Source organism: Perissodus microlepis, chromosome 23 (genome assembly GCF_051167445.1).
Source record: "Perissodus microlepis isolate ML-2025 ecotype Zambia chromosome 23, ASM5116744v1, whole genome shotgun sequence".
NCBI lineage: Eukaryota > Metazoa > Chordata > Actinopteri > Cichliformes > Cichlidae > Perissodus > Perissodus microlepis.
Genome location: NC_140482.1, coordinates 35,209,560 through 35,226,137, shown reverse-complemented (window position 1 = coordinate 35,226,137; position 16,578 = coordinate 35,209,560). Strand labels below are relative to the sequence as shown.

The 16,578-nt window shown below is 38.7% G+C and overlaps 1 protein-coding gene across 2 annotated transcripts in view; it reads left to right on the top strand.

Annotated features, from left to right (window-relative positions):
• The window catches only part of LOC146361946 (capping protein, Arp2/3 and myosin-I linker protein 3-like), a 33,693-nt gene extending 29,177 nt beyond the window's left edge, over nucleotides 1-4,516 (top strand). Inside the window, exons 34-40 of one of the 2 annotated variants that reach the window (XM_084921196.1) lie at nucleotides 292-490; nucleotides 572-1,313; nucleotides 1,437-1,543; nucleotides 1,677-1,803; nucleotides 3,265-3,336; nucleotides 3,483-3,590; nucleotides 3,811-4,516. In XM_084921196.1, coding sequence (XP_084777322.1) covers nucleotides 292-490; nucleotides 572-1,313; nucleotides 1,437-1,543; nucleotides 1,677-1,803; nucleotides 3,265-3,336; nucleotides 3,483-3,590; nucleotides 3,811-3,851 — 1,396 coding nt within the window. In that variant the 3' untranslated portion in view covers nucleotides 3,852-4,516. The remainder of the gene's footprint in view (nucleotides 1-291; nucleotides 491-571; nucleotides 1,314-1,436; nucleotides 1,544-1,676; nucleotides 1,804-3,264; nucleotides 3,337-3,482; nucleotides 3,591-3,810) is intronic. The other variant, XM_084921197.1, reaches the window with a different exon arrangement.
• Nucleotides 4,517-16,578: the final 12,062 nt, after the last annotated feature.

Here is a 16,578-nt window from a genome sequence, read left to right as displayed (position 1 = left end):
AAGAAATGGCTGATAGCTGCCAAAGCGCAGGCAGGCTGATACCAGAGTGTGTACACAGATGTAGATGGCAGCCGGTGTCTCCGATTCTGGATCCAACAGTCAGCCGAGTGATTAGAAATGAACACGCTGCATGTCAAATACAGATTACAATGGTATTATATCTGATTTTCGCCAGAAAATTGATACTTTCTAAATGCCCTGTTCTAAAAATGTGTTACATTTTTGTGTATTTTGAATATGTGGGATAAATTAGGAGAAATTGTGGACATGTATTCATCTTCCAACTTTTAGGACAGCAATGGAGAATGTATACACTCTCCTCCAGCCTCCAAGGTCTACTGCCAGAGCTGGATCTCCCAGCGAGGCGGCTGATGGGAAAATGAATGACCACCAAGGGAAAAGTACTATTGTTCTGAGTCCACCACCAGTGCCAGGCATCCCTCACACATGTGTGGGTGGAAGCAAACACCCATTTTATTCTCCAAGAGAGGTAGGGCCAGTGTAATCCACTATTGTTATTAACTGAAAGTTTGTAACGCGTCCGTAACCTCTTCTTGTTTTGTTTTGACAGAAATCTGAAGTGGATGCTGTGTTTGAACAGCTGGAGGATACAGACAAGTACTGGGCGGACGACAAACAGAGGACGGCAGAGGTGCTGCAAGCAGACAAGCAGTGGATGATAGAAGCAAGGCATGGCGATGTAGACAGACAGTGGTTTGACGACAGGCTGCAAGACAGAGATGCGAGAACGACCGACAGACAAACAGACAGGTACTGGACTGAGAGCAGGCATCCAGACAGGCACATGGACAGACAGTGGACTGTAGACAGACACACTCAGAGGCAGATTGACAGAAAAATTGAAAGACAGTGGATGGGCGGCAGACAGATAGAAAGGTCATGGTCAGAGAACAAGCCGGCAGACATGCAAGTGGACAATCAGTGGAATGAGAGCAGACATCAGGGAAGAAAGACAGACAGACAGGTCCAAGCACTTCAACTAGCTCAAAGGCCACTCCCTCCATACCCATCGGACAGGACGCCGTCTCCAAAACATGAAACAGATCCTCTGAAAAGCATAGAGGCTTCAGCCATAGAGTGGCATCCGCAGGACACGCAGGGAGACAGACATGCGTGTCCTGATGCAGGTGGAGTTTTCTCAGAAGGCTGGAAGATGAGCGGAGGTGGAGGAGGAGGTGGCTTTTCTGTCAGTCGAGCGACATCAAAACCTGACCCCCCGCCACAAAGCAGCAAACCCAATCTGTCCAAGCTGAGGCAGAGGCATCGACTCGAGAGCTCAGACGCTCTGCCAGGTAATACACAGGTCAACCGTGTTCATTTGCTGCAGGTCAAAAAGCTTGTTTTAGCTTGCAAAGAGTTTTTGCTGCAGTCTTTGCCGCAAGTCTACATGCCACTCACTTCTCTTTTATCTATAGCTACAGAGGAGGAGGAAGATATAGAGAAGGAGCCTGGAAATATGGAGAAGAAAGAGAAGGAAAAGAGACGAGATTCTGAAGGTCACCCTCCCCCGATTCCTGAAAAGGTATGAAATTTAAAGCCACACACAAGTCGGTTTGTTCTGTTTGCTCAGTTGTTTTTAGTGTATATTTAAACCAAATGTGTTCATTGATGATGTTGTCTCTGTGTTTGTTCACATGTGCTGTACTCATGCCTAGCCAAAGACCTCCTCGTTTGTGACTTTTCCAAAAGAATCAGCCAATGAAAGGAACTTACCTCCTCCTCCCGTCCCACCTCCTGTTGATAAGCCAATACATGGGTTGCCAGACAGAGCTGCAAGCCAAGGTACCTGGGCTGAAAACAATTAGCAGACATGCTTTTGTAATGTACTCAAACAATTTATTTCTACTTTTCTGAAGCAACAACCTCTAGCCTGCTGATTTAGCAAATTAACGGTATTTAGACATGCCACCCCAGAGACCTGCTTTAAGCCACAATCCAGTCAGTGAGTGATGTGTTTCAGGGTAGAATTCTATCTATTGATCGTGAAGTCTTCAGAAGTCTGCAGAAGGCATGAAACAAAATCTTCCAAAGATTTTACTTCATTTTGTGAGGGTTGTTGCTTAATGGTGGTCCATGATTGATATCATAATCAACAAACCATCAGAGAGCCCTTGTGCTCTGTAGATGAATGCATTGTCATCATGGAAGAGAAAACTCCCATCAGGGCAAAAATGTTTCATTGCAGGATAAAATTCATTAATCAGAACAATTTTGCATTGATTATCAACGATTCTTCGCTCTAAGGGGACAAGTGGGCTCAAATCATGCCAACAAAGTATTCGACTTCTGGGTCCAGTGGCCCGAGCTTTTCCTATAATTTGTCACCTTATAAGCAGAGCCATAGGACTGCAAAGGTTTGTCAAGGACCACAAAGGAAATGAAGAAGAAAAAGAGATATAACTGGGTTGTGTGCAGATGTCCTTTAACTGAATATTTTAATTGACAAAAATGTTACTGATTGAACTTTTTAACAGGAATGTAAAATTTGATAGATTTGAATTGATTAGAACACAGATGTTGGCTCTAACCTAACATTAAATGCTGTAATCTTGTCTGTTTTCTTTATATAAAATATCCTTTGTAGAATCCTCTATCAAGGCATCAAAGCAACTGTGTGGCCACTACAGGGTCACATTTGCAGCTAGTCCTATGTGCAGACATATTGCACGGTTTCCTCTTGGTGAAGTGTGTTTGCAGGATCAGAAAGTCCCACATTCAGGGACTTTGGGTGATTTCTGATCCCTTCCCCTGGAGAATTGTTCCCCCGACTATAAAACTCTGGCTGAAATGATGCTGGTAATTTCAGTCTCCAGTGTAGCAGCAGAAGCAGAGTCTAGCCTTTAGAATAATAAGACGAAAGCCTCTGCGACAAACTCCCTTGGCATATTTGATTACGCCAAAAGCAGTCCCCCACCTTAAGTCCACTTAGTTAATACTTGCCTGCTTAGCCAAATTGACTGTTTTACTGGCCCTGCTTTAACAGTAGAAAATGAATCGTGTTGACATGAGAAGTGACCACACAGCCTGTTTGCTTTTCTGCATTCATATGCATACCCTTTTCTGTGTATTAGTTCACGTGATCGAGTGTTCTTTTAAAACAAATGTAACAATATTAAATGTCTCATTTAAAAAACTTGAAAATGGCAGGTACAATAACATCACGGCAGAGTTATCCTGTCCCTTGTCCGTCCAAAACAAAATCTAAAGATACCTCCTGTTGTGTGTCAATCACATGTTGTTCAGGCGACGAAGGACTCAGGCCTCAAGCACCGGTGAAGCCACAGAGGAACAGAAAAGCAATGTCCTGTGATGCAGGTATAATCGCATTATGAGCTGCAGCTATTCACCTTAGAATGTTATACGCACACTTTTGTGAATGAAACACGTTTTGTTGATCTCTGTTTGCGTGAAGCGTCTCTATCTAACTGTTAATTTGTGTCTTCTGTCCTCGCTGAACTCAGGCACTGACAGGGAAAGCCCTAATAACGTTGAGAAGCCCCCAAATCGCAAACCCCCCGTGAAAAAACCTAGACTACCCCAAAACAGAAATAAGTCCCTGGACTTGTCTGGTACATGTTTCTCTGTTTTTATTTATGTGTGTTTGTGTGTGTGGGTGGGCGACCAGCTGTAATCAGTTACTATGTGTGTGTTACCATAATGTGGAAGTATAATTACTGTCTATAAAGCATTAAACACAATTATAATACAGTGGAAAATTAGGTAATGTATCTGTAGCTCTCAGCTGAACGGTACTGATCATCTATTTAATGATCCTGTTCCACCGTACAGACAGCTTCAACTCAGCACCTGGGGAAAGCGAGCTGTTGTGATATCTGAGAACTTCACCTGCCGCTGTCAAGCCAGAGTTGTCATCCAGCGAGGTCAAAGAGCGAAGAGGAGGGAAAAGGCCTAACATCAGAGCAGGACATCATAAAACACTGTTCACTCGCTTCGGTTCAAACACTTTCCTCTCGTCACTTTCCTCCCTCTTCACCCTGAGTTTCTTGTCTTTGCTTTTCTCTCACGTGAAGCTCTTTTTGCGGCTACAGTATTTTAAAAGTATTTGCTACTTTAGAAAAACCCATGAGATCATTGTTGTGTGTGTGTCGGTGGACAGCCGGCTGAGTGCTTGAGCGTCGTGGCTTCGCTAGGCAGAAGAATACAAATGTCTTTATTAGAATGTGGTTTCTTAAATCTGCAATGCATTTTTGACCGCTGATACAGTTGATTGCCTTGGTTGACACTTGAAAATGAGTTGCTTCTTATCAAATGAAACTTGATGATTTATATCTAGTTTTGCTTTCAGGAACTGAAAGTTAATATATTTTATAGAAAAAAAAAGAAATATTATGTTTGAGCACCGTCACTGTATGAATAAAAGCCTAATGAAAAACAAAAAGTAGGACGTGTTTATTGCCTGTGCAAATCCATTAAATCATATTCATAGTTTGTAGTTTATATAAACAGTGGATTAAATCCCAATTTGTATGTGAAAGGCTGTGTTTGTGTTATATGTATAGTTCCTATGGGCTGGTTTGACCTCCTGATGGACCTGGGAACAAAAAAAAACAAACTTCATTATATTCCTACACACACAAACCTACAACAAAACTGTTGATCAGATGTTTTTATGTAAAGTTAAGTAATACTTCATAACAGATAGATTTAAATAATGTCTTTTTAGATTAAAAATTCACTGGTCCTAGTTCCTAACATGTAAATACTTACTGGTTTGCTCACTTTTCTGAGTGTTAACTCGGCGTCTTTTGAGTCTATTAAATTGGCAGATATAATACTGTGTATGTGACGAGTTATTATCTTGTAAAAACAAGTTAGGATTTTATAAAACAATAACTCATACATACAAGATTAAAAAAATATTAACACATTGTTGGTTTTTGTCATACAAAAATTTGACAAAATTCTAACATTTTTCGTTCATATAGAGTTTTTATGACATTTTATACAACAAACAGCCTTAATTAGACTTAAACTGACTTTTTAATTTGGATTGATAATGATAAATAATAGTGCACTTCAATAATATAACTCAATTACTGTTTTTTTACAGTTCACTGTCAGTTTGCACACCTTTTTCATTTTGATTTTTAACTTTCATTTTAGACTTGAGTTTTAATTTTGTTTTATTTTTAATTTCTTTCACTGCATGTCGTACTGTGTATGATTGTGCATGTGATGAATAAAATTTGAATTTGAATTTGGATTGCATAATTCAAACATTATCCAACTTTCCTAAATTCTCTCACAGTAAAAAGAGAGAATTTAGCATAAAAAATGGCCTGAACACAAGTGATGGACCAGTTTTGTGTCAACACATAACAAAAAACTAAGAACTTAGTTTAATTTAAATTGTGTCTTTGGGTACTTTGTTACTAGAAGCCTGTCACAGAAACATACGTGTTTATTTCGTGAAAATAACAGTCATGAATGAATATTTTTGCACCCACGGGGAGATTACCACTGAGCTATTACCTGAAAACTTGATATATCTCAGGATGGTGTGCAGGGGAAGAAGTCAGTCTTGCGGAAGTGAAATAGGGAAAGGCTGTGGTGTGCTAAGCTACACAAGAAGTGCACTGAAAGTCAGTGCTATGATGTCTTATGGAGTGATCAATCTAAATTTGTAAAGTTTGTCTCAATTTGTACCGAGGAGATCAAGAAAGAGCTATAACAGTGAGCGCCTACACCCATTTGTAAAACACAGTGGAGGCTCTGTCATGGTTTGGGATTGCAGCCAGTGGTGTTGCGGATCTTGTCAAATTTGATGGAATTACGAAAACAGAAAAGTACCATCAGATTTGATCCACTGTGCAATGCTATCTGATTGACAACAGCTTCATTTTTCACCAACCAAACTACCAATGCAGTTAAAGCATAACTAGACAGAAAAAGACACAACAGGACAGTGCTGATCATGAACTGGCCCAGAAAGCTTGTCTAAAACAATTTAAGTTGTGTGACTATCCTTTCAGGAAACAAGAAAAACAGTTTAAGATTAATGTCTTGAATATTAGATTTAAAAGGCAACCAAACTTCTTTCTATTTAACTCCTAATAAGGTTATCAGCTTGGAGGTGGTCATGAACGTTGCTGACTAATCCTGCCATTATATGTGTCATTAGGGTCACATGATCAAGGTGTGACTGGGATTTGAAACATCTGGAAAGGGATCTCAAGATTTATGGCTGATGCTTGGTATCGTAGTCCACCTCTAACGATGGATATAAATGAACCCTTCTCCTCTCATAAAGCAGCTGTCTTCTTTGTCCAAACTGTGGATATATATTTTTTTTAAAAACTCCTTTAAGTGTTGTCCTGGTGAGCTGGATCTCCTGTGTTGCACCTTGTGTCGGTGGAGTGCTTGAGTTTTTTGTTTGTTCTCAAACCTATACATGGGAGAGACCAAACACCCACATCACAGACGCATGGTTCAAAAGAGCTTTTGGAAGATTAGAGGTGAAACATCTTGAAGAACCTAAAAAGAGAAGTTCATTTGCCTTTAATTCAAGTGTTTTAGTCTACCATAACATGAACCTACACAGATAACTCAGGATTTCATCATATATATATGTTTGTGTCTGCTGGATGTGTAGTTAGGCAGCTTTTTCCAAAAGTCAACTTTAAGACAATAATGTCATTTTGGATTTGTTTTTGCTGCCCCCATGTGACCAAAATGTCAAAAAAAAATATGAAAAGAAATGAAGCCATGGTAGGAGGGCAGCTCCTCTGATGAAATTGTGTCAAGGCTTAAACCATGCACACAGAAACCAATTAGCAGAGACCGTGAATGGCAATTCAGTGACTTACAGTGATGACAGGCAAACTGGCCATGACAGACTTAAACTCATTTCAACTTTGAGATAAGCAGCTGAGGTGAAAACAGAATACCACTGACTGACAGAGGATGCTGTAGGAAACAGCTGGAGCATCTCTGTCATAGTGACCAGCTATCAACTGCAAAGAGAAATGAATAGAGTCGTTTTCATGGAGATAGAGCCTTATGCATTATCAGTGTCATGCAGCCAGTAGAATGATCCAACAAATGATGTGAGCTTCTCTGTGATGACTTCAATTACCAACCAATCTGCACACCAGTTTTAGTGAGTGAAATTCTAGTATTTCATTTAAATGTTACAAAGTACTAAAGACACACATACACAAGTGTGTATGTGTGTGTGATATCACATAAAGATGAGACATCAAATAACCTGAATTTAAATATAGGGAAAAAAAACAGCTAACATGGTGAATAACTTTGAGGGGAAAAATCTATCAGAAACTTTATTTTGGGGGCAAATTTTGGCAGTTTTTGAGCAATTTGACTTCTGTGCATTCAGTTTTTTTATGTCCTAGTGACCATTTAAATTAAATTAAATAAATATTTTGTGCAAATATAGCCTGTAACGCATCTTGCTACTAAGGATTTCTCAACTTGTAACTCTTCTATATGACTTCTTGTCTGGGCATCTTTTATTTTTGACTCAATAAAACCATCCAAAATGCAATATCCCAAACTTCAAAATATGAGTTGACAAACTCCTAGGCAGCCACAACCATCTATTATGTACAGTCAATGGTCTCAACATTAAAGACTATTGTAAAACTACAAAAAATGTTATTTATTTGTTTGTTTGTTTGTTTATTTATTGGCATGTTATCTCCGTTAGCTCATGTGTAGATCTGTAGAACTAATACCCAAGGCCAAAGCTATGGTTCTGCAGTATCAAACTCTAACCGTCTGATTTTCATGATCACAGGTGGATGCTAAATTTACTTCCTGACTTCAGAAATGCCCCCCTCTGGTTGGCATGACAACCTCACATATTCGCACGTCAAAGAATGTGAAACAGCAGGGGGCGACTGATCCTCACAAATGAGTCAACCACTGGGCACACACGAACACACACGAACACACAATCCGAGAAGAGAAGCAGTCTTGGAGGTTGTCATTAGCAACCGTGCTGTGACCTTTTTTTTTTTTTCTAAAGATGCTGTAATGACTCAGATGCGAGTTACAATACTGCCACGCAGTGAGGAAATATTTCTGCAGTTTGCTGAAATGGAGATAAACAGGTTTATTTTTTTCCCACCGAGTCAGTGATTTATAATGAGCAAACAGCCTTTGGGGGAATTCGAAAGTGTTTGGGGTTTTTTTTCAGTTGACTTAAACTAATTGCTGAGTTCATTAAATGTAACACGTGTATATTTTGCAGAGTTTATGAATGCATTTCTGCAGTAGATCCTAAAACTCCCTCAGGTGGCCGGGAAATACTGGTTTTACAAGTTTGCGTTGATGAGTCCCTTGTTAATTAATCACAAACACTTTAAGGGTAAATATTTCATTTTCCCCGAATCTACTCTGGGCTCAGCTACTCTGCCTGAGAAACAACCAGCTCTCTTCAGATTTAACATCTCAAACTCTGATTTATGGTGAGTTTGGATGGAGTGTGTTGGCAGCAGCTGTAGCAATGACTTCATGACGGTGGAGTGAAATATAACGCAGATGCTGGTTTGAGCTTTTAGACCCACTTCACCTCAAAACTGATGTGGAATCCATTTTATCATGAAATACTTCAAAATTAATGTTATAGATTAACTGTAGAGAGACCTGCCTCAGTAAGTGCAGCTTTGAGTTCCTAAAGGAAGGTAAAAATAAAAAAAAATAAAGAAGAAATTAATTAATTAAAAAACTTAATATAATATTCAACATATCACACATTTTCTTTAACGTTAACACATGCAAATGATGAGAAAATACACATTATTTATTTTCATTTATGATAAGGCAGAGATTTCTGGCTTTGAATATTACAGTATCTTATTTTACGAAAATGTCCTGTAAAAGACATTTACTGCATGACGTTGTATGTTGTATTGGAATCACAGTGACATTTTCCCAGTTGATTAATTGGATTAAGAGAGCTATTATTAGTACTGCAAGCTTTCTGAACAGTTTCAGTGTGCAATAAATGAGCATCATTATCTATATAATTAGGCAGTCATTTGGATAATTACTTAAACACTGGATAAAACCAGATTCAACAGAGAGAAACTTTTTTGTTTTAGGAATATGATGTTTTAAAAATTAGATTCAGCTTTGTAACAAATCAGAATGAGTCATCTAAAGATTTTGGTCATAAAGGTATGGACATGGTAAGCAGGTATGCTGTAGTGTTTAAATGATGCTCAGTTGGTGCTGAGGCAGGATGCCTCCATGGTGTCATGTTGTTTACACCAACTGATAAAGATATCTGATAAACAAAGTGTAAAATAAACGCCTAAATTAACATTTTAGCATTATTTTCCACATGTTCCACCGAACACAGACATGTTAGAAAGCAAAGAAACCAAGAAAAAAAGAACATGTAGTGTCTTGGCTTGAAGAAGTAGATTTTGCTTGGAGAGAAGTTTATTTAAACCAAAACAAACTAGAATGGCTAGATATTAAACTCAAATACAGATGAAAATAAGACACAATGTTGGGCTTGCAACACAGCAAACCAAAAAGTAATTGTCATAAGTTTTCCAGTCTCACACTTTAGGGTAAGTTTCATGGCTGCAGTTATGGTGACTGTAGCTCACCATGTTTCTTACAGATGATGTGAACACATCCTACTCTTCTCCTCATCATTCTTCTGCTTGTTACCAAGCAACATGACGATCACATAAAGGCCGAGGGAAGAGAAGAGCCAGAGAGAGAACATGTGTGGGCAGAAGAGAAAGATAAGTGAAAATAAAAGGATGCAGACAATCCAAAGAAATGCGTATGAATGTGTTCATACAAAGCTCCCAACACCCCTCCAGTATAAAATTAAAATCCTCTGCTCTTCCTTCTGAAATGAGGAGGGATCCAGCCTGACTATAGCATCTGTGACTTATTGTAAGTGCAGAATACAACTAAATTGAGCACATTGCCTTTTACAACTAATGCCAAAATCCTTTGTCCTGTGTGTGCTGTAGTTGCATGGATAATGACTCATGAAAGCAGACAAGGAAAAGATGCAGTGTAATTTAATGTAATTACAACCACGTCTGCAAAGGTCATAAGTGAGCTGTTCAGCTGGGTTGTCATGGGAACTGCCTCCCTAATGGGTGACAGAGGCTACTGCCTTTGGAGTCATCTTTCGGCCCAGCAGCCTGTTTGTCAGATGGTGTGGCTCAAACAACATCAGTCCATGGTTTGTAGCAACTAATGAAGACAACCTACAGAACTACTGCTCACTGCTAATTATGTAATTCTGTCATATAAATACAGTAACCAGGAAGAACTTGGCAGCTTCTTTCTAAGAGTGGGTTATCTCACTTGAAGTCATAAAAATGTGCAAAGAACAGTGAGTAAGAGTTTAAAAGAGTTGTAAGCATACTAAGAGATGGGAATGTTAATATTTTTGCAAAATGCGGCAATGCAGTAAAAGTCAGCATGTGATTAAAATGCATCCTGATTGGAACATGAATGCAATCAAAACTCTGGAATTAAAGCGCACTGTTGCCAAATTGGTAGAAATTTAAAAGGGTGAGCTTTGACCTGTTCATTAAACAGTCTATAACTGCCTGCATAACCAGTTGCTCACTGATGTGTGGTTACATCTATTTTTAAATGTCTTCAGGACAGGCAGTCTATTCTGTTTGAGAACTGGGATCATTTTAAGCCATGGTTCAAAAGTCAAATTCACATTTGTAGCTGTCAGTGACACGTGCCTCATGGACCGCCCATACCTAACAAGCATGCTGAGACGGTATTGCAAAAAAAAATAAAAACACGTAAGAAGAAAAGTTGATGCTGAAACCTTGAAGACATACATTTTAAGACAGACATCATTTGCACTAACTGACAGTTGTTTTAAACAGTCACTGGATACTTGAACTAGGTCTGCAAGTATTGGCTTGGAGCCCTTTTGCTTTCAGAGCTCAATTAATTATTTCTACTATAAATTCAACAAGGGCTGGAAATGTTCCTCTGAGATTTGTGCAAGGATAGCTTCATAATATTACTGCTAATTTGTCTGCTGCACACCCATGATGCAAATTTTCCATTTCACCACATCCTAAAGGAGATATGTGAGCGCTGGTAACAGCGGAGGTCATCTTAGTACAGTGGAATCATTATGTTCAAAAAACGACTTTGAAATGATTTGAATGATCAGAAGATGTGTACACGGTGGCCATAGAGGTATAGACTAGATCCGCAAAAATACCCTGGTAAGCTGTGCCATTTAAAGGATGCTCATCTGTTGGTAAGGAGCCCAAAGTGTGCTAGGAAAATATCCCTCACACTATTACATCACTGATCTACCATCCAAATATCACACCAGAGATGGAGGCTTTTTAGACCGTGTAACGCTTTTCTCGCTAATGTTTAAGCTTCTATGGTATGCTTTTCTGCATACATTGCTTGTAACAAGTGGTTATTTGAATTACTGTTACCTTCCTATCAGCTGGCCAAAGAACCACAGCACACTGGATATTTTGTAAACCTCAGAGACAGTAAGTGTGTGACATCTCAGTAAATCAGCAGTTTCTGAAATACTCAGTCCAACCCATCTAGCACTAATAACCATACCACATTCAAAGTCACTTAAACCACCTTTCTTCCACACTGATGCCCAGTTTGAACTTCAGCAGGACACCTGAACCACACCTAAATGCACTGAGTTGCTGCCATGTGATTTTCTAATTCAATATGTCAGTTGAACATACCTGTGAAGGAAATCTACAACATGGTGAAGCTAACTTTTCTCTGAATCCTAATTATGGACAAATGCAATTATTACTAGAGGAAATATACAAATCATTTTTAAACTACCCAAACCAAAAAATTAGTAACCAATGAAAATGGAGGTGTATGTATATTTACTTGATACTGGGTATGCGAGTGTGTCTATCTAAAAGCATAGATGAGGTGTTGAGGTACATTCATAGATGTGTATCTATGCACATACACACATACTGTTAGGTACAATATGTCCATGAAAAGTTTGTATAAAAAATGAAAAGTATAGGTTAAAATGTTGAACATGTCATTTTTGGGCTGTTGGAGCATGGTGGCACTTGCAGGTGGATTCTAGGATAAACTAAGGTGTTTAAGAGGAACAGCTTCAACTAATTTGAAATGAATTGGAAATTGTTAACAAAAATCACATTTTGTCATGAGTAAAATTAAATCCACACATTTAATCAAATATTAGAATTAATAAAACTGCTTGAAACACATACTGTTATAAAAAGAACAAACCTTTATTACAGTTTTTAAATAATCAAAGCATAAAGGAGGTATGCTGTACAATACAGTGCAGTATGAACATAAACACAAAGAGGCAAAGCTATTTCTAAAGAAAAACAAGGCAGTGCAAACCCACCAAAATAACCAGATTAACTCATAAATACCACAACATCCGTCTGCAGAATCTGTTTAAACCAAACACAGTTGTAAATGTCCTAACAGCTAAAATAAATGTTTTATTTTTATTCTTGCACTAATGTAGATACTTTCAAAAAGTTTGACGATCTTACTGAAAATTTTACTGCATCTGAATTATTGATAAGTGAGGTGCACTATTAACTCAGGGAATAGTATTAGCATTAAAGTGCCTGATGTGTTTGTGACATTAAGAATGACAGTAAAAATATCCTAATCCTGCAAGAGGATAAGAATCAGAACAGCCACACGAGTGAGGATGGAGGGAGGGGCATAGAGGGGGAATGAATTAAGAGATTTAGTGTCATCTCTCAGTCTGGGAGAGGAGCCAAAGTATCGACCACCTTAATCCCTTCATCCCTCTCTTCCTCATGCTCATCCTCCAAAACCACCGCCTCTGTCTCTCTGTCTGTTGCCACCCCCAATTTCTATCTCTCTTCATCTTTGTTGTTTTTATTTTAAAGATTAAAGCCGTCTAATACATTTTGTTTGCGTGTTTAGTGTTGACGTAATGTTGTGCTCATAGACATGTTAAACTGTCAGATTTAGAGTCTGTCATTAATTGATTATTTTAAAAAAAGAAAAAAGAAAATTATGGCATTTATGGATCAAATGAAGAGTTCATTTATTAATGGATTTTATATTCTGTAAGTGCATAATTATGATGCCAGTTAAAGTGATCAGTATTCAAGCATTATGTGTATGAATAATAGTAAGAACATCATAATATGTGTTATTTTCCTTTTAAGATTGTAGCTTGTTTTGTGGCAAATGTCTCCAAAGGATTAAACTCTTAAATATCAAAATATCAGTAGAAGTGTACAAATAGAGACGATAAGTGTATCCATTGATCTGAGGTGGGAATAGATGGTTGAGTCTAGGGTAGGTGAGGTAATAGCAGTGCTTCTGACAGCTTATGTGTACATTACAGATGGTTTATGTAGGCACAGGTATCTGTTAATCTGACACTAGTTTCAGAGGGAGAATCAGATCTAATCCCGTGACTAGCCTCATAATTCCATTCAGATGAGTAAGACGGTCTGGAGAGGAAATCAATAAAAGACTGTAAATAGCTTACAGGATATGAAATGTGTAAGCTTATAGGTGCACAAGTTCAAAGTCAAATTTAAATGGGCAATTTAAAGCTTAGCAGCTGAAGTGATGGATTAGAAGCCTGTTAGAAAAACACTCAGCTTAGAGGACCCAGGAGAAGGAAGTTAAATGATAAGCAAAGTCCCCAGAGGAAGAATGTATATAGAATATTTATGCAAATGGCTGTTTCCAAAGATAATGAGCCAATGTGATGTACTCGGTCATTATGAATGCATCACAACATGCTGCATGGGTTTTCTGCTTGCTCATCATAAGGTAAACTGTAAGCAGCCAAAACAATGAAACAAATCTGCAGAATATTATGATGATCGTGCTCTGATCAGTTGGGAGATGCAAACAGGACGTCTGGAGCTGTCCTGTGCTTTGCACCAGGAATTTGGCAGCAGGGTTAGGCTTTCTAGAGGCTTACACATCCGGGTGCACCAGAAGCCACATCAGCAGAACGTTGCATCATAACAAAATGACCAATGCCATTCACTTCACTTGTCAGTGGTTTTAATATTGTGGCTGATCTGTGGATGCAGTATGTTCAAAAGGGATAAATGCTGCATATATGCCATTTTCACAAAAGGCATATAATAATCACAGACCTTTTATAAAAGACTATATTTCAAAAACTGTATTATTTGGAATAGGCAACAGTGGGCGGCTACACAGGTTGCAAAAGAATATCCAATTCTATTCAAGTCTAAGGTAAAATTGTCCTACTTCTCCTGGGATCTATGACCTCACTAAATGCATTTGTGGCACATCCAAAATGCATGGCCACTTTTGTGTTAATCATTTAATTTAATTTATTTAATTTGTTTATCAGTTATTTTCTGTGGCTTTTAATATTCAAAATGACTTTGGTAACATGACCAATTTAACCAGTATATTATTTTGTCACATGAACTGTACAGAAGGTACAAAAAAATGGAGCAACACCTCAGGTGGAAGTATTATTTCAAGGCAGGTGCAACCCAGTTGCTTAAGGGGGATGGACTTCCGCCCACTATTCAGATGCAATCTGAGAGGCAAACCGAGTGCACTGTCTTCATTGCTCCTGAACTTTACCTGTATTTGCAGGGATTTCTTCTTTGTTATTGTGGCACCATTCCTGGGGCCCGTAACACATTCGTGATGAATTTATTGGCTTAATTGCTAGTTATGCATCCTACTGAGTCCCATGTGATGTTAATTTTGTAAACCATGGTCAAACCTTGTGATTTACCAGAGAATGCAGAGCCCTTGATTCCTAAAAAAATCTCCCTCTTGATGTCACATATGATTTCAAAGCAAAAACATGGTCAAAATCATTACATATAGACTATTAATCTGAGTGTTACGTTCCCCTGAGTGGTGTAGGCGGTGAGGGGGAAGTAACAAAAAGTGTCCGGGTCAGAAAAAGGAGTCAAGGAGGCAAAAGGGTTAAATTAAAGAGTTTTATTAAAGTTTCTGTTAATATTCAACTAAAAGAGATGGACAAGCCGCTATCACCATTTAAGGAAACAAACAAAACTCAAGTGTTGGTCAATAAAGTAAAACGTAAGTCAGAAAGAGAGAGCAGCTCACTAGCTGCAAACAGCAAGAGAGCAGCTCACTAGCTGTAACCATTCACATGGCACTCTGGGCCAGAGCTCACCTGTCCCTGGGCTTAAATCCCTTTAATTACTGACGAGAGTCAGCAGCACAAAAGAAAAAAGGTGGCAGCTAAGGCAGAAGAGATTGAAGGACACACCCACACAGGCACCTTCAGGAGGAGGCCCTGCTAGGGCCGTAACACTGAGCCATCCTTTATATACAGTCTATGATGATTACTGTTATAAATAACTCAATACCTGTGCTATAAATTAGGAGAACTGGAATACATCCTAGTAGTATATTAATTGTAATGTCGCTTTCAAGTTAAAGCCAAAATACTTGCCATCAATCATTTTAATATAGAAACTGCTTTTTGAAGCCACTACAAATAAAATTTCAGTCACAGAAGTCAAAATTAGTGCATGTAGATGTTGTAAAACCAGGACGAAATATAAAGCATAATATAACATTTTTGCCTTTGGCACGATGTGATTATCCTACAGGCATCATTTAACCGGTCACGTATCTTTTTTGAGTACTGTGTTGTTTCTGTGTGTTTGCGCGTGTGCATGAAGAGTGAAGGAGACAAAGGACGAGGGAGGGAGCCCCTGTGAGGTGAGACGGGTAAGCCTGTTGCTTGTAGCAGAGTTAGTCAGGATTAGGACATGTATCTGTGGGATAAGACCGAGTTACTGGGACCCTACAGTGCTCCAGCTAACACCATCTGTCCTAACAGTCCAGGTCTATCCTCAAATCAGTCACTCTCTCATTCCCTCGGTCTTATCTGTCTGTATTCTCTTACTCATGTCTCCTGCTTTTTGTCAACAAGTTGTTTCATCCTGCTGTTTGTAGTTGGCCTCATCCTGAGTTTCTCAGTAGCTCCTGTGGTGAAGGAAGTAAGGGGGGGAGTACAGTCCAAATAGTCCAAGTCATGTCCTCTGTTGGCCTTCAGAGCCTCTAAGTAGTAATTCTGAAGGCTATGAAACCAGGTTAAGAGCTGATAGGGGGGTCAGTGTCACATTCAGGGGGTCAGGGCCAATAGCCTGCTCAAGTTTTTGGAGTCTTTTCTGCCAGATCATCAATTTACATCTAAAAGCATCCTGCAAGGGAGTGTTTTCAGTTTTATCTGTTGTGAAGAAATGTTAGTGTAATAGTGCATGATGTATTTTCTTTCTAAATATATTGTAAGACTAATATATTTTTATCTGCATGGATGACATTAAGTCATAGCGTGCAGTCAGTAAGCTTAACATGAAGACAGGAAACAGGATACGATGTCATCACAGTTAGCCTGGAAAGCTAAGCTAAACATTTCCTCCGCAAATCAAATCCAGACTACGAATTAGCTTAGCAAAGAGTGTGTCTTTATAGTTATTTCCCTACATCGTGTCATCATGTTGTACTTTGTTTTCTTTTGTGAATTGTTGTGTTTTTTGCTTTCTGTCT